This window comes from Podarcis tiliguerta (genome assembly GCF_965153285.1).
Source record: "Podarcis tiliguerta genome assembly, chromosome: 3".
In the NCBI taxonomy this organism is placed as follows: domain Eukaryota; kingdom Metazoa; phylum Chordata; class Lepidosauria; order Squamata; family Lacertidae; genus Podarcis; species Podarcis tiliguerta.
Window position 1 is genome coordinate 103,481,147 of NC_139536.1, and position 27,863 is coordinate 103,509,009.

A 27,863-nucleotide genomic window follows, 5' to 3' on the forward strand; every position below is an offset into this window, starting at 1 on the left:
TCAATCAAGAGGGCTCCAGCACTGTACTAACTCATCATATAGATGTGATACAATTACTACACTAGACACTAAAAGTCAAATTTATTATCTTCTCCCATATTGCACTAAATAACTATGTGACCCTATCAGTTAAACTCCCTTTCAAAACAGAGATTGAAGGAAGAATGCTAACCTGAAAAGAGAGAAAAACAAACCCATTACCAAGAGGATGTAAATTACAATTGCTAATATAACTAAGAAGGGCAACAGATGAGAAAAGGAAGCATGATTTTCTTTTCATGTTATGGGTGACAGACTCCAAGTACCCATAAAATTGTACTACTTCTAAATATTAGCAATATTTTCACATTACTAAACCACAAGTCACTCAGTTATAGCATTTTTGAAGTTGAAAAAAAAACACAAAAGAGGGGGGGATAAATCTGCAACAATTAACAATGGTTAAGCTGTTTTCTAGCGACTCAAAACTAAGACTAGCACTTAGCATGCATTGCTAGTCTTATTCACTGGTAAGTATTCATGACCTTATTTACCAATTAAATGATGAGCAGCTTTTTTACTATAGCAACATGTAGGTAATATTGTTTGCCTTTGCAAACTATATATTTCGCCTCCCTATTGAGTTCTAGGTTGAATAATTTTGTTATCTAGTCATGGTCTGGTAGATTAGGTTCTTGAGGCTTTTGCTGGGTAATCAGAAGAGGCCATTAGCAGAAGAGAGTTATCAGAGTCATAACTTATGATTCTGAAGGCTAATTCACAAGGACTTTTAAGGAGGAGTAGCCATAGTTGTGCTTTTTTTTGTCATCAATCCAGACTGAAGAAGGGTTTGGATTTGATATCCTGCTTTATGACTACCCTTAAGGAGTCTCAAAGCGGCTAACATTCTCCTTTCCCTTCCTCCCCCACAACAAACACTCTGTGAGGTGAGTGAGGTTGAGAGACTTCAAAGAAGTGTGACTAGCCCAAGGTCACCCAGCAGCTGCATGTGGAGGAACGGGGAAGCGAACCCGGTTCACCAGATTACGAGTCCACCGCTCTTAACCACTACACCACACTGGCTCACTATACCACACTGATGTTTTCCTGCCATGAACACAAAAAGGTTCTCTTCAACCTGACCACAACTCCTAGACATTCACTGATTCCAGTGACTATAACTTCTCATAAAAGCGGTGTTTAGGATTGTGTACAAAACCCCTATCTGGCTGCAGCTCAGCATGCATCCAGAAGCACAAGCCAGGTTTTGCATTCTCCCCTGAGTCTGTGAAAGCATGGGAATAAGCCAGTGTGAAATTCAAGGCCTGAAATTGTTTGTCTTTCATATTAAGAAACTTACATGATAATGCAAACATAGGGGCCTCCTATGTACTATCTGTAGCTATTCTCTCATGCTTGATCTTAGTTCCTTATAGACCATAATGATATTTCATTATACTGTATCTCTCTCTCCCCCCCCCCATACTCTTCAGTTATATAATTTCCCCCCATAATATTGGACTAGGGAAGAGTGTGTGTGTGTGTGTGTGAGAGAGAGAGAGAGAGAGGAATAATTGGGCCTTAAAGTAACAGCTCATTGGCACCATCTCTGTAGAGCATATTTTCACAAACTCTGAACACCCTAAATGCAGTTTTGAGCAGCTGGTCAAATTACTCAGGATAAATAAAGAAAACCATCTTTTTTTTCCATCTCGCTTTTTCCTGAAATTTAATTTAAGAATCTCAGTGGTCATTTTCCAGTTCAGCTTTTTTTTTTGAAAGGCTGAGGATTATTTATTTCCAAATGGATGACCCGTTTTCTCAAATAAAATAGTATCTGGGTTTAAAATCTACCAATCTCCTGCTATGTATTTTGCATTTAAAAATTCCAAAGACTTAAACATAAGAATTAATGTTCTTAGGAAAATGAGTAACATCAAAAGCACCTTGTGCTGAAAAAGAAAAGGGAGAAATTCAAAGTTGGGCACTTCTGATCAATCCACCAGCAAAAGCTTTTCTGTTTGTCAGATGGAATGATACCACTCTCCTCCACCCATGTGCCATTCTGGGATTTCTCCTGACCTTCCAGAGAGTATTTGGGGAAGGGCAAGAGTACAAACGGAAGGAGAAGGGTGACGTCCCACTGAGCCAGAGAGAGCCCTTGCACTGGTTTCTGTTAGTGCACCAGGTTAGCTGAATCCAGGCCCAAATCACCTGACTGATTCAAGGTTTTAAAAGAAGTAAAGGTACCCCTGCCCGTACGGGCCAGTCTTGACAGACTCTAGGGTTGTGCGCCCATCTCACTCAAAGAGGCCAAGGGCCAGCGCTGTCTGAAGACACTTCCGGGTCACGTGGCCAGCGTGACATCGCTGCTCTGGCGAGCCAGAGCCGCACACGGAAACGCCGTTTACCTTCCCGCTAGTAAGCGGTCCCTATTTATCTACTTGCACCCGAGGGTGCTTTCGAACTGCTAGGTTGGCAGGCGCTGGGACCGAACAGTGGGAGCGCACCCCGCCGCGGGGATTCGAACTGCCGACCTTTCGGTCGCCAAGCCCTAGGCACTGAGGCTTTAACCCACAGCGCCACCCGCGTCCCTATAAAAAGAAGTTTTAAAAGTTTTAAAAGAAACTCACAATTAAAGGAGGCCTGCTATTTCACACAGCCTGGTTTTACTTCACTATATAAAGCCCTGCCTAATAAATGAGACAGGAAATAAGAGGCAAAAACATTTTCTATGCAGTTAAGGACAGATTTAAAAATATGTGGCCAAAAGCAAACTAAACCCAGAGGTACACTTCAGAAAGGTCAAAGTTTCATTAGCTTTTTAATGTTTGCTTTTGTTAGTGTTTTTCATGAATATCCTAGGTTGTCTTTCGTCAGCCACTTAGAAGTCTATTGTTTTGAGTGAGTGGAATATAAGTTTTGTGAAATAAATAATAAATCAGCAGAGGTGCCATAATTTCTTTGGAAGCGTGACACTGGTGGCTGTCATGATGAGCTCTCTGCACTACAAAAGGGATCACTACATTGCTGCTCTTGGTAGATATCCCATTAATTGTGCTTCCTTGTAAGGCTGATTGCCTGACCTCTACGGTCTTTCCAGCACTGCGTGCAATACTTAACTTGGAGATAGAGCACTGGGTGGAGTTTTTTTGTTTTTTGTTTTGTTTTCTCAAGACAAGAGGGGAAAAACACAGTAGGAATTGTGATGCGATTTCTCTACTGCAATCTAGATTTTGAAGAAATGCAAATACATACAATTTGTTTTATCTTCCTTGCATAATATAGAATCAGCCCATAGAGGTCAGGCTTCAATGGGAAATTTACAACCTTCGCAATCACAAATTCACTGAGCCAACTGGCAGTAGCATTCACAATACCACACGACACACACACACACACATACATACACATTTTATTTTGGTCTGACTCAGAATGGAGAAAATCTTGCAGTATTGCCCCCTGGCTTTGACTAAGATGCTAAAATAGGACACTGACAGATTAAGTCCTGGTTCTGCAGAGTTTAAATGTGAAACCTTTTCTCCTGCTTTCAAGCACCCTTTTTTGTACTGTCTTTCTGCTGAAATGGCACTTTTCATAAAGCATCTGCGTGTACTTTGAATATTCTAGTGTCAGGAAGTCGGCCCTTCTCATTACACTGTGGGAATTTAAATGTGGCCTCGCAATCACACCTCAGCATTTGTTGCTGGTCATTAACAGGAATACAGTAAGGTCTAGTATCAGTTTCTTGTTACAATGTTAATGCCAGGGTTTCTTTCCCACTTCTGGTACACATTCGACAAGACTTAATCAGTGAATGTGATATTGCATTATTTTTCTCCACTTCAAACAGTAATAGCTATCTAAAGTGACAGCTATTTTAAGTCTATAAGAAGGCAAGCAAGTTATTTATATCTGATGTTCCTCCCATTTTCCTCTTAAGACTACTTCAGAAACCAAAGTAGTATTTTTTTATAGTTATTTCTGAATTCTCCTGCATAAATACTCTTTAATGCCTCATTTCCTCTTATTACATGCTAAAACTTACTTGGAACATCATAATTAATCACTTCTAATCATTAACAGTGTCCCAGGTATTTCAAAACTCTTGGCTCTCTGAAGTATTCCCCCTTCGGATCTGAATGTTATGAGCCTTGCAGGTAGATTGTGGATACAGTAGTTCTGCAGATTTATGGTATCAGACTCAAATAAAGGAGTGAAATTGAGAGCAAGTCCACAAAGGTCCAATCCTAAATCACAGACTAAATCCTGTTGGACTCAATCCAATTACAAGTAGTTTTCTTTCTTCTGGTGGCAAGATATCTTTGCTATATACAGAAAACACACCCTTCCTCTTGGATGTACAGGGGTAGCAAACTTCCTGTGGATACTTTCACACTAATAAGGAAGCAACAGACCCTAAACTTGGGAGCACGCAGCTCATTAAATTAAGTTTAGCACAATTTCCCCATTAAATATTTAGAGATTTTGCCCAATGAAAAAGAAGCATAATGGAGAAGTAACATACCCCCATGGCATGAATACATGTGCCACACTGGCAACATTATTGTAAGTTAAGCACTGTAGAAAGATGAGGCTCAGAAACATTGGCTTGTCTAACTCGGCCTACAGAGAGAATTTGAAATGAGAGATTTGAACAGTTGATTTCTTCATGCAAAGGACATTGCATGTGATACCATTTGGGTGCAGTTTTTGTCCAATGCTGACATGGATATGCATTCTTTTTGGGGGGGGACAGCTAGTGAGGAATAGAGAAAGGCAGATTTATTTATTTTAAGAGGAACCTTGCACAAGAGGATAGGATAAAGGGTCTGAAGGATAGGATAAAGGGTTATGAAGAAAGGTTGAAGGAGCTGGGTATGTTTAGCCTGGTAAAGAAAAGTCTGAGAGGAGATATGATAGCCATCTTCAAATATCTAAAGGGCTGTCACATGAAGGATGGAGCAAACTTGTTTTCTCCTGCTCTGGAGGGCTAGGACCCAAACCAATGAATGCAAGTTACAAGAAGGGAGATTTTGACTAAACATCAAGAAGAACTTTCTGACAGTAGGAGCTGTTCAATAGTGGAACAGACTTCCATGAGATGTGGTGGACTCTCCTTCCTTGGAGGTTTTTAAGCAGAGGTTGGATGGCCATCTGTCATGTATGATTTAGTTGAAATTCCTGCATTGCAGGGGGTTGGACAAGATGACCTTTGGGGTCCCTTCCAACTCTACAATTCCATGATTCTGTGATTTCTGCACAGGGATTCAACTGCAGATTGCAGCCTCCACTATTTCATTTGGTGTAAAAAAAGGTTATGGAAAACTACATGCAGTTGAGTAGTATCATGTGCAATTTGACATTTGCCATCACTGTATTATTCTAGCTATATTTTACTAAAGACCAGTGTCTGTTTTAAATATATATATATAGAGAGAGAGAGAGAGAGAAAGAGAGAGACAAAAAATGTAAAATAAATGTATGCTTAACAATAACAGCAATATTTATTGTCCAGTTTGTAACCAATGCACTACAATTAATATCTATGTAATGTACTGATTTAATTATGTTTTCCTAAATGGCATAAAAACAAGTAGATTTAAATCATCCCACCTTAAGGCTAATGACCTCAAGTATAAAGTTTTAAATAAAGACAGATTATTATGCATACACAATGAGTCGTTTCTAATCTCTAATTAAATGAGCTAATTATTCCCACTGTGGATAATGCCAATATCACTACTTATATCACAGCAGGAATTGCCTTGGCGAGCACATTTACATTATCACTTTGGATTGATCTACATTGTAACATTAAATTGATCAGAAAGATAAATCAATAGCCACACAGTGTTACCTAATGGGTAGTGACTGTGTTAATATATTTCTGGAGTGTGTAAATTAAGATCAGCATAAAACCTCTGGTATGATCCTGAATTTCTCCTCCCTTTGCTTCATCCTCCCTTTGCTCTCCAACTTACAGTAAGTAAGTATTACATGGTCACTGAGAAGGATGCTCATTTATGCTCAGTCTCCATTTAGCTGTTTTGGGCTTTCCTCATTTTTCTTAAGAATTTTCTAAAGAGAAACCTTGGCGTTTCTCCAAGTTTGTTGATATTTCTGTCTTCTGCATGGACTATGCCACTGTAGGTCCATAAGCAACAGGGCTCTCCCACAGGACTCTGATATTAGTATATATGGTTATGACCCTATTCCTTTACTATTTTTTCTGCTAGGAGGGGACGCGGGTGGCACTGTGGTCTAAACCACTGAGCCTCTTGAACTTGCCAATTGGAAGGTCGTGGTTTGAATCCGCATGATGGTGGTGAGCTCCCGTTGCTCTGTCCCAGCTTCTGCCAACCTAGCAGTTCGAAAGTACACCAGTGCAAGTAGATAAATAGGTACCGCTGCGGCGGGAAGGTAAACGGCATTTCCGTGCGCTCTGGTTTCCATCAAGGTGTTCTGTTGTGCCAGAAGCAGTTTAGTCTTGCTGGCCACATGACCCAGAAAGCTGTCTGTGGATAAACGCTAGTTCTCTCAGCCTGAAAGCAAGATGAGTGCCATGCCCCATAGTCACCTTTCACTGGACTTAACCATCCTGGGGTCGTTTATCTTTACCTTACCTATTTCTGCTAGGCATATATCCCAGTCTTCCTTTAGAAAGTTCAGAGTATCTCACATGGACACACAGTGTTCTCCCATCCAGGAACTGATCAGATTATACTGCCTTAGTTTCACCATTACAATATGATCAAATGCTCTCAGACCAGTCACTGGACTCCCCAGAGCAACCAGCTCCATTCGCCTCCTTCCTCTCCTTCTACTAAATCAGGCTACAAGGCTTCTCAACTGGCTCCGCCGATACACCAGATACTCTTGAATTCTTACCAGTTCATCTGCTTTTTTCCTCTTCCCTACTAATCCCTTTTCTGTTCGTACTGCATTTTTGTAGATTATAACCCTGAGAGCAGGGGGCTGTCTTCTCATGTTAGTCATAGTTACAAGACACTCTGAGAGCCTTCTGCCTGCCCCCAGCTAATGAGCGGGGTAAAAATACTTTGAACAAATGAAAGAATAAATAACCACCAACCAAACATTAAGCTGCTGTGCCATACATTATAACCAAGTTCTTGAGGTAGTTTATAATGTAGTTATAACTATTAAAGGTGAGAATACACACACACACACACACACACACACACAAATATATCCTTCGCAGCCCCCAGGTCCTTGGATGATCTACAGACTTCTCGGCTTTTAAATCTTGTGTTAACATAATAATTAAATAATCTAAATTGGATATAGAAATATTGATATAAATGTGTCTTTATGGAAACTCTAATTCCGTGCTGCTTTATAGCACTGCTGTAGTCTGAGGTTCCCAGGTAGTCATTTGGTGTACCCCAAGGCATCTGTTTCCCACATGATGTCAGCTTCCTGTTTAACGTAGTATAAGTAATAATATTTGTCTACTTGGGAATATATTTTTTTTCCTTCATATTTTTGCTGTCATACCCATATACAACTTCACAGAATGTTCACTCTACATAATTATAAGCTTGAATTTTCAAAACTGCCTATTGCTTCTTGTTTTTCACTGAAATTTAGCTCTTCACATACAAGTCACAACATCCAAAGTTTGTGTCTTCTTCTTTTGTCCCATGGAGGAAAATTGCGATGAACACACTGGATGAGCAAATCAAGACAGAAAATACAATAAAATGTAGACTACCTTTCAAATCTGACCCTGGCACTTAAAGAAGTACAGTGGTACCTCAGGTTACGAACTTTATTCGTTCCGGAGGTCCGTTCTTAACCCAAAACTGTTCTTAACCTGAGGTGCGCTTTAGCTAACGGGGCCTCCTGCTGCCACCGCACGGCTGCCGCGCAATTTCCACTCTACTTCCGGGTTAGCGGAGTTTGCAACCCAAGGTGTTTGTAACCTGAGGTACCACTGTACACTTTTCTAATTGTTGGGACAGGATGAGGAAATGCTGTGTTTTAATATTTATTTTATTTTATTTTTATTTTATTGTAACAATCTGGAGGGTGGGGCAAGGCAGGTGGAAAAGCCATTGCCTGATGAACAGAAAATCTCTTCCGCCTCACAGCTGGTTGGCAGCATTTGCACTGCTAATCATTCCTAATGGCCAAATACTCTTTGTTCCTTGCTAATAACAACCCATCTTCTTCTTAGCATGGGAAACTGGCTGGCCTTGTCTTTTTGAAGCTGCTAGATTCAGCATCTGGTAGCTTCCACTAATACTCCAAGCATTGATTTATTCCTAACATTAACTAAATTTAAGAATTTAGGGAGATCTGGCCCCTCACAAAGTTGTAACACATTTATGGAGAATCTAGCCACCCCCGCTCCGCAAACTCAGAACATCATATAACAAGGAGAGCACAAAAATTTCCAGTTCCTGCAACACAGTCTCACACAACTGAGTTGGACTGCTAAAAACTGCCCTGATGTTCCAAACTATTGAGCACAATATGCCCCACTTCTTTGTGGTGTCATTTTACATCCAGGCTGCAAACAATTGCTATTTCAGTGTTTACTTTCCCAAGTGTGGCTAAATAGCTATGCAAGAAGGTCAGTAAAATAACCTTTTTTCCTCTATTTACATATAATGGGAATTTTGACAATTCGACTTTCAAAGAGAGAGAAAACATTCTGGTGCTGAGAACAGTATTCCACTGAATGCTTAACTGTGACAGATGCTGTCACAGTAATTGCCAATCAGCCTATACACAGCAGCTGAAAACACAAAATACATCACTTTGATCTCCTTGGCTCAAAATGCATTTCACAGCCAAGATATCGGCACCATTTATAGAAGCTGTCCACCATGCAGATCAATTTGATAATGTACATTTTGTTAAAACTGTTGAAGGTTTTTCATAAACACAAGCGTATGCAAAACAATCTATGGTCTGCTATGATTCAAAACGTAAACACGCATGTTTCCCTTACTCAAAAGAAGCTCAGCCTCTTAAAACATCTCAATTCCTCCGAAGGACAAAGGTCATCACGAAGCACGCTTAATTTAATCTTACCGCTAATTTGGTAAGTGAATGCCTCACTTGATTTATCGTGTTGGGAAGTGAGGTATGTATAAAGTTTCAGCTTGATTTTTAAAAAATGTGTGAGGGGAAAGTAGCTTACTTACATTTTGCGGGCAGGTCATAACCACAAGTAATTTTTGCTTGTCCAGTTTCACAGCCACTCAGGTTGCGACATTCAGCGACTAGACAGGGGCCGGCTGCTCTATGAATACAGCCATCAACTAAAAGAAAGAGGGAAGAAATTATATATATATATATTTAAAAACTTCAGTAATCAAAGTCTAACTGGACTAAAGCTGAGGCATTTGATGCAGATTTTTTTTTTAAATCAGTTTCAGCAGAAACGACCCTCTAACACTATATTAATATTTGCAGATTGTCCAAAACCCAATAATTTTAATGTGGGGGAGCACCGTTATTTAAGATGAGGTAACAGAGGACCAACTGAAACAACTCTATTCCATGTGCTCCTGAGACATTTGGAGTGGGGGGGGGGCAAGAAAAGGTGATTGCCCCTCAACTGGTAGAAATGAACAAATTTGTAGCAAGCTCCCCCAAAGCTGCCAAAAAATCTGTGGGACCCTAATTTGAACTAGATATGTCATGGAGCTACAGGAATTTTACTGTGATCACCAACTATGGATACACACATAAAAAGAAAGATCCTGTGAGTATATACAAAAGTAATTCTCACAGTACAATCCCCCTGTGTTAAGGTCGTTGATTATTTACTTAGCCAGTTACCAAGCAAGAAGAAAATTTGGTTTTGTTATTAAAAGACAGCGTGAAAATGAAAGCATAATTTAATACTACCTTGTGGCTGCTGTCTAATCCCTTTTGTATTAGTTGGCGGGATATTAAATGTTAGAAATAAATTAAATAAATAAAACTATTCCACCAGATTGCTTAGTACTTCCCACATCATAAAGTCTTTTAATGCAGAACAATTTGCACAGCACAACAGCATCTCTCTTTCAACTTACATCTTGCTATTGCAATATTCAAAAAACAACAACCAATCATTTAAATTGTAACAGCCGAAACTGTAAAATCATCTAAAAGTTAGTGGTGCAATGCTTAATGCTTATTGTTCTCAAGAGCTTTAGGGAAAAATATTAATAGTGGAAGCATAGATGAGAACGGCAGGGAGAAGGAAGAGGAAAACAAACAGTCAAAGCAATTTTAGTCTATTCACAAGCAATGGGGTAAATATATTTTTTCTAATTAGAAGCAAAGTAGAGAATAGAATAATTAAAAACAATTAAAACATAGTAATTATTGCAAGTCACTACATCAGTGGCAATATTAATAATTTCTTATAAGAAACCCATGGATGCCATATGTTCCCTACATATGTTCAGAGATTATGGCAACAAAACAAAAAAGTAGTAGGATATGCCCCAAATTAAAAGTCTCTAATCATATAAATATTTACATAAGAAAAGGAAATGGTGATGTGTCTGCCTTATGGAATTTTTAGATTCAGAGTTGTGATGGGGTGGAATTCGAAATTTCTAACAACTGCCCCTCCCCAGATCAATTTCACCCCAAGTGGATTCTGGTCCAAGCCAGAAGGAATCTGTGAGTGTTTTTCAGAGTTTCACAGACAATCCCTTATTGAGGAAAGAAGGCAATGGGGCTCACATCAGAGCCCAGCAAGGCCCTCTTTTTTATGAATCTTGCCAGCTGCCATTCCCCTCCCCCTCCCAAAATGGCGTGAGCTGACTTCTAGTGTGAATGAATGAAAGAAAGAAAGAAAGATTATTGATTATAATTTAGAAATTATTTATTGTAACTGTTGAGTGGATTTCTGTTTAACTTGTATATGTTATTATTATTTAATACTATTCCAATGATTGTTGAATGTTACTTTTTAATGTAGGTTGCCTATTTTAAAGTTTTATTATCACATTTTTGTATTGCATTAGATTGTTATAAGATGTACATTTTTTGTTTCTTCAGCTTGTAAACTGCCTTGAGTATTGTAAGACAGAAAGACGGTATACAAATTGAAAAATGATGAATGATGAAAAAAAGGAAGGAAGGAAGGAAGGAAAGTAGGTATTGGCAGGAACTGTTAGCTATATGTGACCAAGATAACTTCCTACACACAAACCCTAAAGGGCCCAAGTAGACCACCAGCAACAGGAGGGGGCATCAGAGCATAAGAGCATAAATTTGCAAAACACATAGGTCTGCTGGAACCCATAGGAACTCATAGGACAAGTGAACTAACACCACTATATTGTCTGGATGACTTCATTACTGCAGGATAACATGGGAAGTGGCTTCCATCTCTGTTTACTGGTTTTGCTAGAAAAAAATAGCAAAAAAGGATCAACTAGTGATGCCTCAGGGGGGCCACTAGGGGCGCATCGGAAGATGGCTGACAATAACATCTCTCCGACCCACACGAGGTAATTAAGAGGCTGTGATGGGAGTAAACACCCTCCCTGCCCCCCCCAAGTGTGTGGGGGGGACTGCCCTTGCCTGCTGTGCCCTATACCACCCCCAAATTTGTGGGGGTGGGGGCAATAGGCAGAAAGCCCTTGTGCGGATCTCGGCGCTCCTGGACGCTGTCTCTGATTCGCGCCTCTAGCTGCAGCAACTTCAAAAGAAACAATTAGGAGGAAGCTAATGCACATATTTCAAGGAAGAAGGGGGAGTAAAGACTGCTAACCGAAGAGATCTCTGATAAACAAGACGGGTTGGAGGAACAAGAATAAATCATGACAAGGCTCGGTAGGTCCGGCAACGGGACTGGATGGGGGAGGGGAAATTTTTTTCCTTTCTTTTCTTTATGTGATTAACCAAGAATCCCCCCCCCCCACAAGTCACAAGTCAGAAATACCGTTTAAATGACTTAAGCTGTGGATTTAAGACTGTGTGGAGATAATTTTCTAACCAAAGCATGTTTCAAGAAGATCGTGGAAAGCATAAGAGCTTTGGAATGACGCAGCAAAAAATAGTGTCGCCATTTTGGCAAGTTCTGTCGAAAGACTTATGTCTGGGAGGAGGAACAGATCTGTTTTAATATTGTGGGTGAGCCTCCTCAGAGGGACTTAAGAGCGACAGATTTGCAAGATTAATGACGGAAAGAGTGCTGTTATTTATGAAAGTGATGATATATGGAAACCATCTTGATATGACGATCGGACGAACAGAAAAATACACACAGGATTATAATTGGTGTTTACCTGCTTAAGGAGATTATCAGAAGAGATCATAAAGAAAAAAAGAAAAATATACGAACAAGATGAGATGTGGAAACAGCAATATAAGACTGGATAGAATTATGAACATTATTTGGACAGATTTGAGGATATTAACGCAGCAGCAAGAAAATGATCAGAATCCCCCTTCGGAACTTGAAATATGGGTCCCCCCCAACAAAAATTGAAAATTCGGCTTTGTAATTCAGAATTTATGTGATGTAATTTGATTAGATTTGATTGGTCGGTTAATAAAAATTATTTTTTAATAAAACAACAACCAGTGATGCCTCTACACAAGAACTATCCAGTACAGTTTGCTTTAGGTATATTGACTGTGCTGAGGTGACCTTTAGGCTTTCAATAATGACTCCCTAGTCAGTGGATTCTCCCCTTCATGGATCACTGCCTTGCCGTGGCGAAGGGGCTTGAATAACTCAGAGAAGCTATGAACTATGCCGAGCAGGGCACCCAAGATAAACAGGTCATAGTGGAGAGTTTTGACCAAATGTGATCCACATGGAGGAGGAACCGGCAAGCCACTCCAGTATCCCTGCCAAGAAAACTCCATGGACAAAGACAACAGGCATATAGAAGGGGAAGAAATGGAGGCAGTGAGAGATTTTACTTTCTTGGGCTCCATGATCACTGCAGATGGTGACAGCAGCCACGAAATTAAAAGATTCCTGCTTCTTGGGAGAAAAGCAATGACAAACCTAGACAGCATCTTAAAAAGTAGATACATCACCTCACCAACAAAGGTCCGTATAGTAAAAACTATGGTTTTCCCAGTAGTGATGTATGGAAGTGAGAGCTGGACCATAAAGAAGGCTGGACCATAAAGAAGGCTCATAAAAGAATTGATGCTTTTGAATTATGGTGCTGGAGGAGACTCTTGAGTGTCCCATGGACTGTAAGAAGATCAAACCTATCCATTCTTAAGGAAATCAGCCCTGAGTGCTCACTGGAAGGACAGATCGTGAAGCTGAGGCTCCAATACTTTGGCCACTTCATGAGAAGAGAAGACACCCTGGAAAAGACTCTGATGTTGGGAAAGATGGAGGGCACAAGGAGAAGGGAACGACAGAGGATGAGATGGTTGGATAGTGTTCTCAAAGCTACCAGCATGAGTTTGACTAGATGAGATGGTTGGATAGTGTTCTCAAAGCTACCAGCATGAGTTTGACTAAACTGCGGGAGGCGGTGGAAGACAGAAGTGCCTGGCATGCTCTGGTCCATGGGGTCATGAAGAGTCGGACACGACTAAACAACAACAACAACAGTCAGTGGATTCTAGGACAGTCTGCCTGTTCCATGAGTGAAGCCTTACCCTGGGCTGCCTGGAAAAAGCCTCATTTGAAGATCTGTAGACCTCTTTACCCAAAACATCAAAGCAGTTATGCAGTGAGCCAACTTTGTTCACTAATTACCTCCTTTGCTGGTTGCAGCCTTGTGGCAGATTTGTTACACTCTGTCTCTGACCTTGTGGTTTAATTGTGCTAGATTACTTACTGAAGAAAGTTGAGGCGCTTATTTTTCTCTCTTCTGTGCTCTGCATTCCTGCTCCTGACTACATGGTCTGCCTAAACCTTAAGTTGATGTGTGCCAGTGCTTATTCTAAGCCTGAGCAGCTTTATACGGGGGGATGGGAACTCGCCTCACACATCTAGTAAGATTGATGATGCCAGGTGAGGCACTAGGTATAAGGCAGGCTTGTAAGCCCAAATTACCCCAGATGATGTTAAAGAGCACAACAGGGCTCTCTAGATCAGAATGGGTTTCAAAATCCAGATTCAACTAAGGCATTGGGAGGATGTCTTCCAGACTCATCTGGTTTAATATCCATTCTGAATCAGAAGCATGTGTGAGATAATCCATTTATCACTAATTTAAGACTTCACCTGTCAAAACATTGCAGTTCTAGAAACAGATAGTTGCTGCTGTTTATAGACATAAAGAGAACCAAAGAGCAGAGTCTAAGTCTGTGCCATGGGGCATCAGCACTAAAGTTTATATCCTTCATTTCTTTTCAAATTCAAAGAAGCTCCTTGACTGACACCATAGAGATGAGTCATGTTGGGCAACATATACACCCATAATATTTCCAATAATACTGCTATGTTGGAAGCTCTGAAATTTGAATGATGATGCTGGTGTTGCAGTAGAGAAATAGATGAAGCTGGGTGGAATATGAATTTTCAGCATTGCTAATTAGCATAGTGTTGCTAATTAATAACAGCATAAACATAGGTGCTCTGAAAGCATTAAATGGAATATGTGTTCCATTTTGCTGACCCAATAATTATTCAGTGCCCATTTCTACTCTCTCTGAAATGATTTTGTAACATTCAACAAAACTGAGGAAGGGAGTGGAGAGGATCGTTTTGGCAGCTGTTGATCTAGCAACATCAAGCATTCAGTCCACCATGGTCACAAAGTCAGTAGAAACTGAGGGTCTATCTTTATTATGTTCTAGAAACTCAGTTGTATGCTTTGAAGTGTATTCTGCCTTTGTGAGATTTCAGGAATTCCGCCTAGATTTTTTTAAGGGGAAAAAAGCACACATAAATGATTCCTTTTGATACTCAAATCCATCCTGAACCTGACTCATTAAATTTACAAAATGCTATTCTGAAGTGTATTTTAATCATCATGGGCAAGCACAATTATGGAATTGCATTTTCAAACCTCTCCATTCGAAACATTCAGTATTCTTCACACTGGTAATAAATGTACAAAATATGTGCCTGTGCTGCTAAAATCCTGATTGCCAAGAAGCGAAAGAGTGACTTCCCATGTACATTTACATAATGGTTACATAAATAATGGGATATACAGTATAGGACTAATGGATAAACTGACAGGCTTTTAAATTGCAAGAGTATAGGGAATAATAAGGAATTTCCAAGGAAATTGATATTTTGTTCATTATGCTAACTTTCTACAGTGGTACCTGTGGATGCAAATGGGATCCGTTTCGGAGCCCCGTTCGCATCATGAGCAGAATGCACCCCGCGTCTGCACATGCACAAGTCACGATTTGCCACGTGTGCACATGCACGTGAGGTCATTTTGAGCATCTGCGCATGCGCGAGCGGCGAAACGTCGCCGCGGGATGCAACCTGAAAAGATTTAACTTGAAGCGTCTTTAACCCGAGTTATGACTCTACTCTGAAACGTGCATTGGAATTTTATATAGAGATATATACTGTAAAAGCTGGCTACTAAAAACAGGATACCCAAAACATTTTTACAGTAGGATAAATCACACCTAGCTCAAACATTGCAGCATGTATACATGATAGGAGCCTGGAGTTGTGCCTGCCTGCCCTGACTCTGGACCTGTGTAATTTTCACTTGTGGGGTGCATCATAGAAAAGAAGAGAAGAGTTTGGATTTGATATCAAAGGAGTCTCAAAGTGGCTAACATTCTCCTTTCCCTTCCTCCCCTACAACAAACACTCTGTGAGGTGAGTGGGGCTGAGAGACTTCAGAGAAGTGTGACTAGCCCAAGGTCACCCAGCAGCTGCATGTGGAGGAGCGGGGACACGAACCCGGTTCCCCAGATTACGAGTCTACTGCTCTTAACCACTACACCACACTGGCTCTTTGTAGAATTAAGGCTGCCTGTTCATTAAGGCCAATCCTTACAATCTTTAATCCCTGATTCTGGGGGTAAAGAACTGTATAAACTGAGCCTGACATCCCAAGCATGGGTGTCAAAGAGACCTGGGCAGGCAGGAAAAAACTCCCTCCACAAATAGCCACTGCATAATCGTAGCACCACCATCGTAGCACCACCCCTACTGCTAGGCAGCGTGTGACAGCAGCCTCTGGCAACTGATGTTTGGGGGTCATGAAAGGGTAGCAAATTGTTACTTATTTAATGCCTTACTGTCGTATTTTTTTACTCCCAGGAAGAGACATCTGTGGGATTTTATACCTTACATGCCAAAATAACTTGGCTAGCTTTCAGTTCTATGCAACTTAATTTTGGACGAGGCAGACCCCATTGCTGTTCTGCGCCGCGTAGCAAAATATTTTGGGCCAGCCCTACAAATTGTGAGGTAGTTGTGAATTAATGGTTTGAAAATAAATGTGAAACATATTTGCAAAGTATTTGTTCAATTGCCTGAGAAACATCAGCATTACAAAACAAACGAACAAGCAGGAGTGTTCATCGTCCAATATCCACAAATGTCTAGATATTTATGTAAGACTATAATTTATAAGATTTAAGGCAAAGCTTTATGTTACAAATTAGGGGATATTTGTCTGTTTATGTAACTCAAAATGGAGTGATTTGCAATTGAGAATTAAGGGGGGGGGGATTAAAATCTTCTCCTCACAGCTATGTGGGTATAGGAAGTATCCTTTCAGATCTTAAAGGGACAACCAAAATCTCTGCAGTGGCCCAACACCTCCACCCGCAAACTATACGTTCTCTTCATAGGAAATTGGTAGAAGCATTATCCTTGAGGGGAAATATGCAATACTGGCATGATCAATTGTTTGCTCCACAAACAGGGAAGCAAACTATCTATTTTATCACTCTGAAAATAATTGCTTAGGAGAAGATGCAAGGACATAATCATTTGCTAGGGGGATCCTGCTTGAAGTATATTAAAACCAATGAGTATAGCATTTAGATTTGTCAGGGAGGGCCGACAAAAAAGCCATGGGCAATGTCCTTTCAAAGCACACAATAAAAGAATATTACAAAGCTAAATGCAGGCTCATGAATTACTTATACAGTAGCTGAGTGCTAAAACTCTTAGCAGCTCTTCAAAACTTAATAGTTAAAATTATACAGTCGACACTGGACAATTTAATGATGTACAATGCAGATAAATGTATTTCTTACTGAGGGGAGGGGGGAAATCCTTAAGAATTGCAAATTAATCCAGGGCAAAGCAAACAGCTTTAATGGTGCCAGGAGATGCTTTGTTAACAAAAATATTACACATCTAGCCTTGCCTCCCTCAGACGATGATAGAAATGTTAACATAATCAAACACCACAGCAAAATTAAGCAATCATACAGGGAAAGGAAGGCTATAAATGTCTTTTGACCTTGCAGATGCTATGTAATAAAAAAAAGAACCCAGTGTGCTTGAAATAAAAATAATATCCTAAGCACTGTATCATTTAACACAGGAGAAATGGCAATATTTTTTTCCCATGTAACATTTTTGCTAATTAACTTCCCACAGAAAATTGTTGAAGGAGTTACTCTGAAGTATGCTATCTGCTGTGCAATGTTGTTGACCAATACAGTAAATATTGGGGGCGATGCTAAATGAAAGATCCGAGAGAGGCTATAGCAGAAAGGTTGAGGGAGAAGAGCCAATAGGAAATATTTCTGACATGGCTTCTAAAAGCCACTCACACTGTGTGCTCTGTGGCTTATGCTGACTTGATAAGTCATTACGGAAAAGAAAAAAATGGAGTTATTCCAATTGAGCAATACTGGTAAAGTCTGCCTGGGAGAGGAAGATAGAAGCAAATTAAGATCTCCTTACTGTAATCCATTTGCATTGCCAATCATGTAATTCTTGTTGATTGCACAAGAATGAGCAACAAATCAAAAAGAAATCTGAAAAGATTAAAGGCATAGGGTTGCATCTGACCAACTTATCTTCAGTAGACACATTTAAATCAGTGGTGTTCACTGATTTAAGTTCAATTATTTCAGTGTGTTTACTCTGAGTATGACTTAGTCATATACAAGCCCTAGTGAATCTCTGAATTTCCAGACACACTAAATTCACCTCTCTTGTATGCCTATTGCCTCTGGACTTTTGCTCAACTCCTTCTGTTTACAAATGGGAGACTCTAGTTGACCCTGTAAACCAGGGGTTGTCAACCTGGTCCTTACCACCCACTAGTGGGCGTTTCAGGATTCTAGGTGGGCGGTAGGGGGTTCTACGCCATAAGTTGAATCCTTCCATCAAGCACTGGTGGGCGGTAAGGAAATTTTGCCATCAAGAAAGATGCATTAGTGGGTGGTAGGTATAAAAAGGTTGACTATCCCTGCTGTAAACTATTCTCTCCATGCTTTCTAATCTAGGCTTCTAAATCCATGGTTGGCATTAGTCAGGGATCCAGTGCATAGCCAACAGTAAAAATGAAAACAGCTCTCATATTCAAACCCTGCTATAAGATCTAGATCACTCTCAATTAAGATCAAGGGGGGGGGATTGACACCATGGATACTAAAAGGAGATAGCAGCCTTCCCAAACCGATCATCTCTCCCACATTCTGATACTTCAAACACATCTGTCCTTTTCTCTTTCAGTTTCTACTGTCTCTGCCTACAACTAGCATACATAATGCTCAAATACAGTAGCTTCATGTTCCTTTCTCCTTCTCCAGACATCAAATGATTCCTGTCTTTTTCCAAGTGCAGAGATGAATTAAAGTGGAAATGGGGGACCTGTGTTCCATAATTCACATCCATGCCGGGCCATTGGCCATGTTTCTGGAACTGATAGAAATGGCAGCCCACCAACATCTGGATGGCTACCACTGCCACTGCATTAAAGCCCCCTTTTCAGTTCTAAATATGAGCCTTGTAAATCTATTAGAACCATTCCTTAAGCTTAACCAAACACTCCATTGTCCCACCCCCCCACACAAACGAACACTTGTTGCATATAAATGCTGCCAGGAGTTCAAATTGAGTGCCTTCAGGTCTGTGAACCTACCCAATGAGGTAAGCTACTGAAATGATGGTGTCTGCTGAAGCAGTCGAGTATCAGCAGGCCCTGGATAGACTCCACTCATCCAGTTTGGCTATTGGAAAATCAGAGAACTTCCCATTTCTGCTAGTCTTGCTTGAGCATGAAGGTCTTCTTATGCTCAAGTGTCTTCTCATTGGTTGTCTTTCGGTCCTAATTTTTAGTTTGCTCTTTGGTCTTGTCTCCTACTTTGGTCTTGACTGCTGGCTTGTTCTATTCTTCTGCCTCTGGGTTGGACCTTAATTTCTGATGCCTGATTCCTCACTTGCCTCACAACTACTGCCCATGCCCATGCCCCAGCTCTGCTCTGTATGGCAGCAGCTCTCTGCAGTCTCAAGCAGAGGGTCATTCTCATCACCCGATCCTTTTAACTTTAGATGTCAGGGGCTGGATCTGGGGCCTTCCGAAAAGCATGTGCTCTACCACAAGGCTAAAGTTTGCTCAGAGAATTAAGCAGCATAAAGGTGGTTGAAAATGCCTCCTAGAGGGAAGGGAAAATTGTTAATTTGGGGTGTATATATGCACTTACTTACACCCTTTTTAAATGCACATGGATATGGTGCTCAGACAAGGTAGCTCTTCAATCAGAAAACCCCAAAAAAGAAGACTCCAGGTATTCTGCAGGAGTCAGATAACCTAATACCATTAGTCACATCAGGTTTATTTAAGTAGGTGGTGAATCTGATTCCATGTAAACATATAAAATATATTTTGAAACTAGAAAGTTGAAATGAAGTTCTGAGAAAAAAAATGATGAATAAATTCTTCACAGGCATACAGTTTATAAACTGCTTCAAGAATGCCTATAGTAACAGCACATGCACATTACAGCAGATAACCATGATTAAGAGCATTTGTACAGTGAGTTGAGTGTAATTAACCCCAAATGACAATTTAAAAGATTAACAGCCAATTCAACATAAAACTAAGGTTCAATAACAGAAGGAGAGCTGTCTGGTATATTCCCGAATCTTAGATTTAGTAACCCTTTATTTGGAAGGAAAGAGATGTAAATTAAAATGAAATAATAAATATTCACAGCACTAACTTGGAAGGGTATATTTTTTTAAAATAAATAAATAAACACAAGCAACTTAAACTGAGTTTCATAAAAGGGAATGGAAATAGTGTGTGCCTGTGGCTGCATTCCAGGAAAGTACACAGGTGGAATAATTTATCAGTAGGACTGGTGTTGTCTTCCTCCACACTAACAAACAGAAGCACATTCATATACACAGGCCATAATGTCACATTCTAAAAGAGACTTGGGCAGGATCTTAAAAGCAGCTTGCCATGAGGAGGGAGCACATTTCCTATAGGGAAAGGAAAGAACAAAAGCACCATCAGACACATGAAATTCATTCCAAATGCCTAAAGGGTCTTGAAGAATTGCTAGGGGATGGAAACCTCAGTTGTGGTTGCCACACAAGGCGTTCTTCACTTTCCATGCAATGCCTTGCAACTGCTATTTGAGGCCTCCAATAACCTTGCCACAGCCCATTTCTGTGAGCCGTGTTGACTTAATGCAAGGATCTGGATTCAGGTAGGTAGCAGTGTTGGTCTGACACAGTTGAAATATATATAAAAATAAAAAAAATTGTCCAGTAGCACCTTAGAGACCAACTAAGTTTGTTCTTGGTATAAGCTTTCGTGTGCATGCACACTTCTTCGGATATATGCACACGAAAACTTAAACCAAGAACAAACTTAGTTGGTCTCTAAGGTGCTACTGGACAATTTTTTAATTTTATATATATATATTTTAATGCAAGGAGTCCAAGAAGATGGGCTGTGGACCTAACTCAGGGAGATAATCCTATGAGAAATAGATGCAAACACAGCAAGGAGGAGGAACATGCTCTCTTCTTCAATTCCTATCAACAACTTCCTTGCTTGTGATACTCCAGCAAAGTCCAAAGCAAATTGTGGTGGCACAGAGGTAAGCAGAAGATAAAAGGTGCATGTTTCAATATCAGTGGGAAAGAAGGGAGGGAGTGAAGAGCATATCTACATACCAGTGATAAGGGATAAGACCCACTGAGTAATTCATAAAGTATACTCACTGGAAATACAAAATAAAAGGGCTAAGTCCTTCATTACTTCTGTGCCAGATAGAGATGTAAATCTAGGTGGGGCAACCACAGTCTTCAACACTGACAAACGCTTCATACACTCAGCAGCTTGGAAATCATATGCACAATCCAGAGTGCAGGCCTGTGCATGCAAAATCTCAATGAGATGTCTCATCATATGACTGGGAGTGGGTGCGCGTCTGAGTCCTATTGCTCATATGTAATGTCTTCATTTGGCAAGTGCTGGAAGTAGCTATTGTCCTCAGGTTTGGCAATGACTTGAAGGCTGTTCATATATTGCCTCAGGTCACATGTAATACTAAGACAAAATTTGACTTAGTGTAAATGCACAAGCATGAAGGTTCCCAGAAAGGAGACTGGGGCTGCTTGAGTTCTACTGCTGATGTGCTGCTATGAGCTAAGTCATCGTTTGGCATAGCATGTCATTCAAACCTGGGCTCGTATTTGTCTTCTCTGTGAGCTGCAAACTAATAACAAACCAGCTTATTTGGAAGAAGGAAGCCCTGGTTCAGACAACACGTTGTTAGAAGAAGAAGAGGAGGAGGAGTTTGGATTTGATATCCCGCTTTAGCACTACCCGAAGGAGTCTCAAAGAGGCTAACAATCTCCTTTCCCTTCCTCCCCGACAACAACACTCTGTGAGGTAAGTGAGGCTGAGAGAATTCAGAGAACTGTGACTAGCCCAAGGTCACCCAGCAGCTGAATGTGGAGGAGCGGAGACGCAAACCCAGTTCACCAGATTACGAGTCTACTGCTCTTAACCACTACACCACACTGGCTCCCCAAAGCACAACTTAGTTCACAGCCACACACAGCAGGAGGATCAGAAGAGGAGCAAAGTGACCACAGTCTCCTCTCTGGGAACTTGTGCATTCTGGCTAAGCCATAGTTTGGTTTAGCATAACAGTGTACATGGAATGGAGTGTACATATGTTATTTTAAATGTTTCTGGGATATCCCAGTATCCTTTCCCCCTCCCCTGCACAAAGTACCTTCTCCATTGTCTCCCAAATCTTTCATTGTCCCTCAGAATTGCCTCACAAAAAAACTTCTTCTCAAAATCTCCTATGGCATTACCTCAAGGCCAAAAAAGGATTGCGCTCAAGTCATCCTGCAGGGAGCTACCCTTAACAGAGTTAAATAAAACCCGGGTTCACATGAACTCTCCTCATTGTGGAGAAACTCCATGCAAGGAGCAACCATGATTGGACAGGGTCTAACCTCATACAAAGAAGCTCCGCCCAGGTGCATCAGCATGCAGAGAGAACTCCTCCTGTCGTCCATTGAACTCACCACACCTACACTCATAACAGCACCTACACAAGTTACTTAACACCAGTTGTAATAGTGCCTGCATAGGGCTAGATTCTTACATCTGAACATGTGTACATTGCATGCGAACACACACTGAATTTTAATGAGTAGACAACCCTACTCAGTAACCCTACGGGATAAGAGCTGTGGACTGGGGAGGGGTGTTGCCTGGGGCTGAATAGGGCATTTTGCCCCTGAACCTGAGGTTCTCCTCCCTCCATGGCCGCCTTACAACGTTACTATAAAGATTACAGCTAGAAAATGCGCATGAAGCACTGTAAACATTTCAAAGTACAATACAAATATGTTATCACCACCACTACAACTTTCGGCTACAGAAAACAAGATTCTTATGCTATTGCTATGGTTACAAAAGTGGAGGCTTCCTTTAGCCGATAACCTCCTCTGGTCCCAAAATAAAACAATCCTTCATATAACTCAAAACTGCCCTTACATGACAACTTCTATGCTGACCTGCTCACTAGCCTGCATGCTGTGTCTTATCAGCTATGCATGGGGGGGGGGAGTGTGTGAGTGTGTGCTTAAATAGAAGGCTTGAGTTATACCATTTCAAGAATCATGGGTTTAGGATTGCTATTTAAATTTGAAATTTGCAATGTACATTTTCTTTCTACACACATTCTTTATTACTCTCCAAAGATCCACAAGAAACAGTTTCAAAACGCACAAGAAACAGTTTCTGAACCAAGTATAGGAGCTCTGATGTTACTTCAGAAAATTAGGGGGGAAATGCTGTTAAATTCTTCTAAATTTTATTTCAAAATATTGTTGCAGGCTACCCCGTCTCCAAGTGGTACAAGATTCCAGGGGGTTCCAGGCACTTCACCCAGGATTCATGCTTCCTTTTCGAAATGAGACACAGTGGAGACTGTAGTGTCTTTATGATATATGGATTATTATTTACACATATATACAACCTGAGCTTACGATGCAGGGGTTCACAGTACTATCACCCCAAGACTTTCTTGTTTCTCCCATAGCTGCAGCCTTGGATCCAAACTGAAATCAACCATCGTCCTCAGACCCTATCTCCAGCTTGCCGCCTTTACCAGCCTGCAACCTTTTCCCTCCTAGCCAACTCTAAAACTTTGTCTTTGTCTTCTCACTATCTAAGAGCTAGAGGAGGGACCCCACAGCTTTTGCTGTCTGGCAAGGAGCCCCCTGTCCTTGGCTTTCCTGTTTTCTTCAGGAACTGCATTGCTTATATTTTAACCCTTGCTGGATCCAGGGGTTCAGGAGGCTTGATTAAATTCCAGCACCTACTGGATCCAGGAACTTAGAGGAGCCTGACACCTCCAAACACATAACACTGTATTTTAACTAAACTCTCTACATACACAAGCAATTGCAAGTGTTTACCACTAACTAATTTTATTTAACTGAGTTTTCACATAGTCTCAGCTTGACTAACAAACAATAGGATCTTGTTATTTATTCCCATTAAAGGAGGAACCCAGGAGAACTGTAACAAACAAACAAACTTAATTGGAAAGGCAACCATCGTGGAAGCAGGTGCTTAAAAAAGCAGCTTCAATAAGGCATGACAGGAGTCAGGAAAGTGTCAGGAAAGACTTTGTGTGATGTTGGGAGAAAGGTAAGAAAATGACACATGAGGTTCCATACTGCTAAGTGCAGAATAGCATGTGTTTATTATTTATTTCTTGTGTTAGGAAATCCAGTTGTTCCCTTTTTAAATCTCATCAGCTTCAGGGTTAAACCTAAACAGGCATGGATTGCTTCCACTCTTCCCACACCCACTTACTGAAGCAGAAAACATCAGTAAGTTAAGCTAATGTGTTTTGATAGTACAGGAAGGCAAAATAAACTTTCACACACAGATGCACAAAAGGTTGCAAAATAGTTGTTTTAAGTCCATGGGAACTAAAAGATCATCACAAAAAATAGTAGGCAAGTCAGTAAGACACACACACACAGAGAGAGAGAGAGAGAGAGAGAGAGAGAGACTGCATTTTTTGTCTCTGTGATTTTCAGTGTAACCAGAGTAGAAAAAGCAATCACCATAAGGAAAAGGGCCACAGCTCAATGGGAGAGCAAGAAGTTCCAGGTATAATTATCATCTCCGGGTAGGGATGGGGCAATTCCCTGCCTTAAAGCCTGTGGAGAGCCACTGCCAATCACTGAGTTAAATGAATCAATGGTCAGACTCAACATAAGGCAGCTTCCTATGTCTCCTAATCTTACTAAAATATTACCAATACCGCTGATTAAAGTCCCCCCCCCATTGAACCTTTGCTCAAAGTCTCATTATGCTAAAGCATAATGCTAAATTTTAAAAAGCCCTGCATGACAAAAGAGTCACCCCTCGAGGCCTGAGATGTACCCAAGCTTTAACAAACAACTGAGCAACCATTCAGGATCTACCCTAGGGTGCATGTATTAGCAGGTCTGCTTTAAAATTGCAAATACACTTTGCTCACAGTGATACTATTAAGTGTCTGGAAGTATGATTAAAAAGAAGTCACTGAATCTATTTTCAAGTAAGTTCAAGCTTCAAGCTTTATTGTTATTTCTAGCCAACAGCGATTACAATATAAACACAGAATGCATGTATGTAAAACACAGAAGAAGAAATCATCAGTTCAGTAAAACTGGGATAAGCCCTGTGAACACAAAAAGGGAATACTTTCAAAGAAGTATATAATTTAATTTTTTAAACAAACCTAATTCTGTTCAGTGACACAACTTCAAAGGAAGGTTTGGTCACGTAAAATCTTACACACAGCACACAGTAATATAGGACCATTGTTATAGCTGAAACAACTAGATGAATCATAGCAACAGGGTTCCATGAAATTCAACCCTAGTGGAAATTAATGAACTACAGGTGTGAATATCATGTTAGCATCTTTGCCCCAGAGGCATATTCCTGCAGCCTTTTCTCTGACACCTGGTCTCTAAAAGCATTATGGTTAATTTATCAAAACACACCATCAATTTTCCATGAGTTTATGAATGACACTGAAAGGGAAAAAGCCAAGTCCCTCCAAAGAAAGAGCTTTATGTGATACACTGAGCATGAAATGCGTTCGTGTTTACTGAATGCTGTTTTGTCTATCCTAATCACTTTCTAGATTAGAGCCTCATTCAAGTGGGTATGATGAAGTATTTCTCCTTAATTAGAGGCCTGAAGCTCCAGCAACAGCTAGAGACCAACGCTATCTTTCCTATCTTTTTCTCTGTTGTTATATCTGCTGTACGAGTCTACTGTGGCCGGCAAGAACAACATCTACCCACACATTTAATCAGTCTAAATGATTTCACAAATTTCTCCCAGTCTACTGAACTGGACTCCTTGGCTTCCCATTCAGATGGAAGCAAGGAAATTAATCCGTGCACCTTGAATGCATGCGTAGAGTGATGGCTTATAGTACTTTGAGTTTGTCAAGGATTATTTTATGTTCTATATCCTCTAGGAAATTGTTTCCGTCCTCTATTTTTCCATATAAGCCATATATAAAGCACCTTTGAAGGACAGCCTGTTACATGCTTGCTAATCTTTCCTCTGCAGGCTCAGAAATGTTGGTTCCAATAAAGGAACTGAATCAGGTTTATCTGCTTAAGGACACCACCCATGAAGACATTAACAGTTGAGCAGAATAGCAAAGTGTGATATTTAGCATCGAAGCATTTTAATGCAGTTCCATGCTATAAAGAAAATTAACTATACCTGAGTGCTCTGTTGAGTAAGATATACACAGGAGTCATTCACAGTATCATACAGAACGTGAAATAAGAAACCATAACTCAGTATGTCTTTGATTCATGGATCGTTAGAAAGTACATCATCTATTTATTCATCCAATGCTACGCTCACTAATTTTTTGCCCTTTGAGTGAGTTCCATCCAAGTGAAACAAAGGTCAGTGAAACACCAAACCTCTATTACAATCAAATGTGACTGCCACTTCATTGAAAAGTGGGCTCTGCATAATAATTTTTGAATGCGGATAGGCAATAAGAATGAAAATAACTCTGGCAGATGGATCACAGTAATTAATATAAACACTCCGCTTCAACTAAAAATTGCCCAGGGACTGTACAGCTGAAGAAAATCACATTCTGACCTCTGCCACTAGCCAGGGATCTAGGGGCTGCTGGGCTGTGTGTTTGTGTATCTGTACTTAATCATAGGGAGACCCACCAGTCCATATTTGAGGATACTCTGAAAGCTACTGGCCCATCACAGTAGACAATACTGAGCTAGAAAAGTTAACAGCATGACCTGTGATAAACCAGCTTCCTGTGCTCCTTAAATCTCTCATAACAAATAGTTTGGGAATTGCTCCTAATTTCTCCTATATAACAACCTGACACCAAGGACCTGTACAGATATAGCATGTGCTGCTTTCTTCCACAGATTAACAGAAGCTGGAAAAATTATAGCAGAACGACAGCTAAACATGGACTTTGTCAGAAAGAACTATGAACAGATGATTAACTAGCTCTGGCTCATGAATATTTTTTTCCTGCAAAATCTACAGAGATGTAACGCTGTCAACATGTAGGGAGTGGGTGGCACTGTGTCTTAACCACTGAGCCTCTTGGGCTTGCTGATTGGAAGGTGAATGGGAATGTGAGCTCCCATTCTGTCCCAGGTCCTGCCAACCTAACAGTTCAAAAGCACACCAGTGCAAGTAGATAAATAGGTACCGTTGCTGCGGGAAGGTAAACGGCATTTTCGTGCGCTCTGGTTTCCATCACGGTGTTCCATTGCACCAGAAGCAATTTAGTCTTGCTGGCCACATGACCCTGAAAGCTGTCTGAGGACAAACACTGGCTCCCTTGGCCTGAAGCAAATTAAGCACTGCACCCCATAGTCAAGTTTGACTGGAGTTAACCATCCAAACTTCCTTTATCTTTACCTTTTTACTTTATGTGTGATCCACCATCAGGAAGGGTACTGTTTTGTAAGCACTGGCCCTATTTCATATCTCATCTATTCCAGAATCATTCTCAAACTGAAAATATAAAAATAAGTCCCCTAAACCATGCTGATAATGAAACTTTTTTTAAAAAAAAAAGAGTTCCTAATATTCTTTTAATCAGATTAAACATGAATATTTCTTCTAACTATGATGCCCATTTTTCTAATCTATTGAACAGTATAATTTTAATTAGCTCATACTAATTATCTCTGGTGTTTGGGGATTGTTACACCTATTGCTACATAAATAAATTGAATTATTTACATAGCTGTCAACCTTCCCTTTTTTGCCGGAAATTCCCTTATTCCAGTGCCGTTTCCCACTGCTATCCCGGATTGTTAGATATCCCGTAGACTGTCCCCGGGACAGGTGAGGCTGCTGATCCCTTATTTTCAAATCTGAAAGTTGACAGCTATGATTATTTACTTATTCAGTTTTCCACTAAACAAGCTAATACAAGCTTAATTAGTATAAATACTGTTTTGA

The 27,863-nt window shown here is 40.4% G+C and overlaps 1 protein-coding gene across 6 annotated transcripts in view; it reads right to left on the reverse strand.

Annotated features, from left to right (window-relative positions):
- MACROD2 (mono-ADP ribosylhydrolase 2) overlaps positions 1 to 27,863 on the reverse strand; it is a 987,387-nt gene that overhangs the window by 752,191 nt on the left and 207,333 nt on the right. For all 6 annotated transcript variants that reach the window (XM_083431708.1, XM_083431705.1, XM_083431709.1 and 3 more), the window contains exon 5: positions 9,156 to 9,272. In XM_083431708.1, the coding sequence (XP_083287834.1) occupies positions 9,156 to 9,272 (117 nt within the window). The remainder of the gene's footprint in view (positions 1 to 9,155; positions 9,273 to 27,863) is intronic.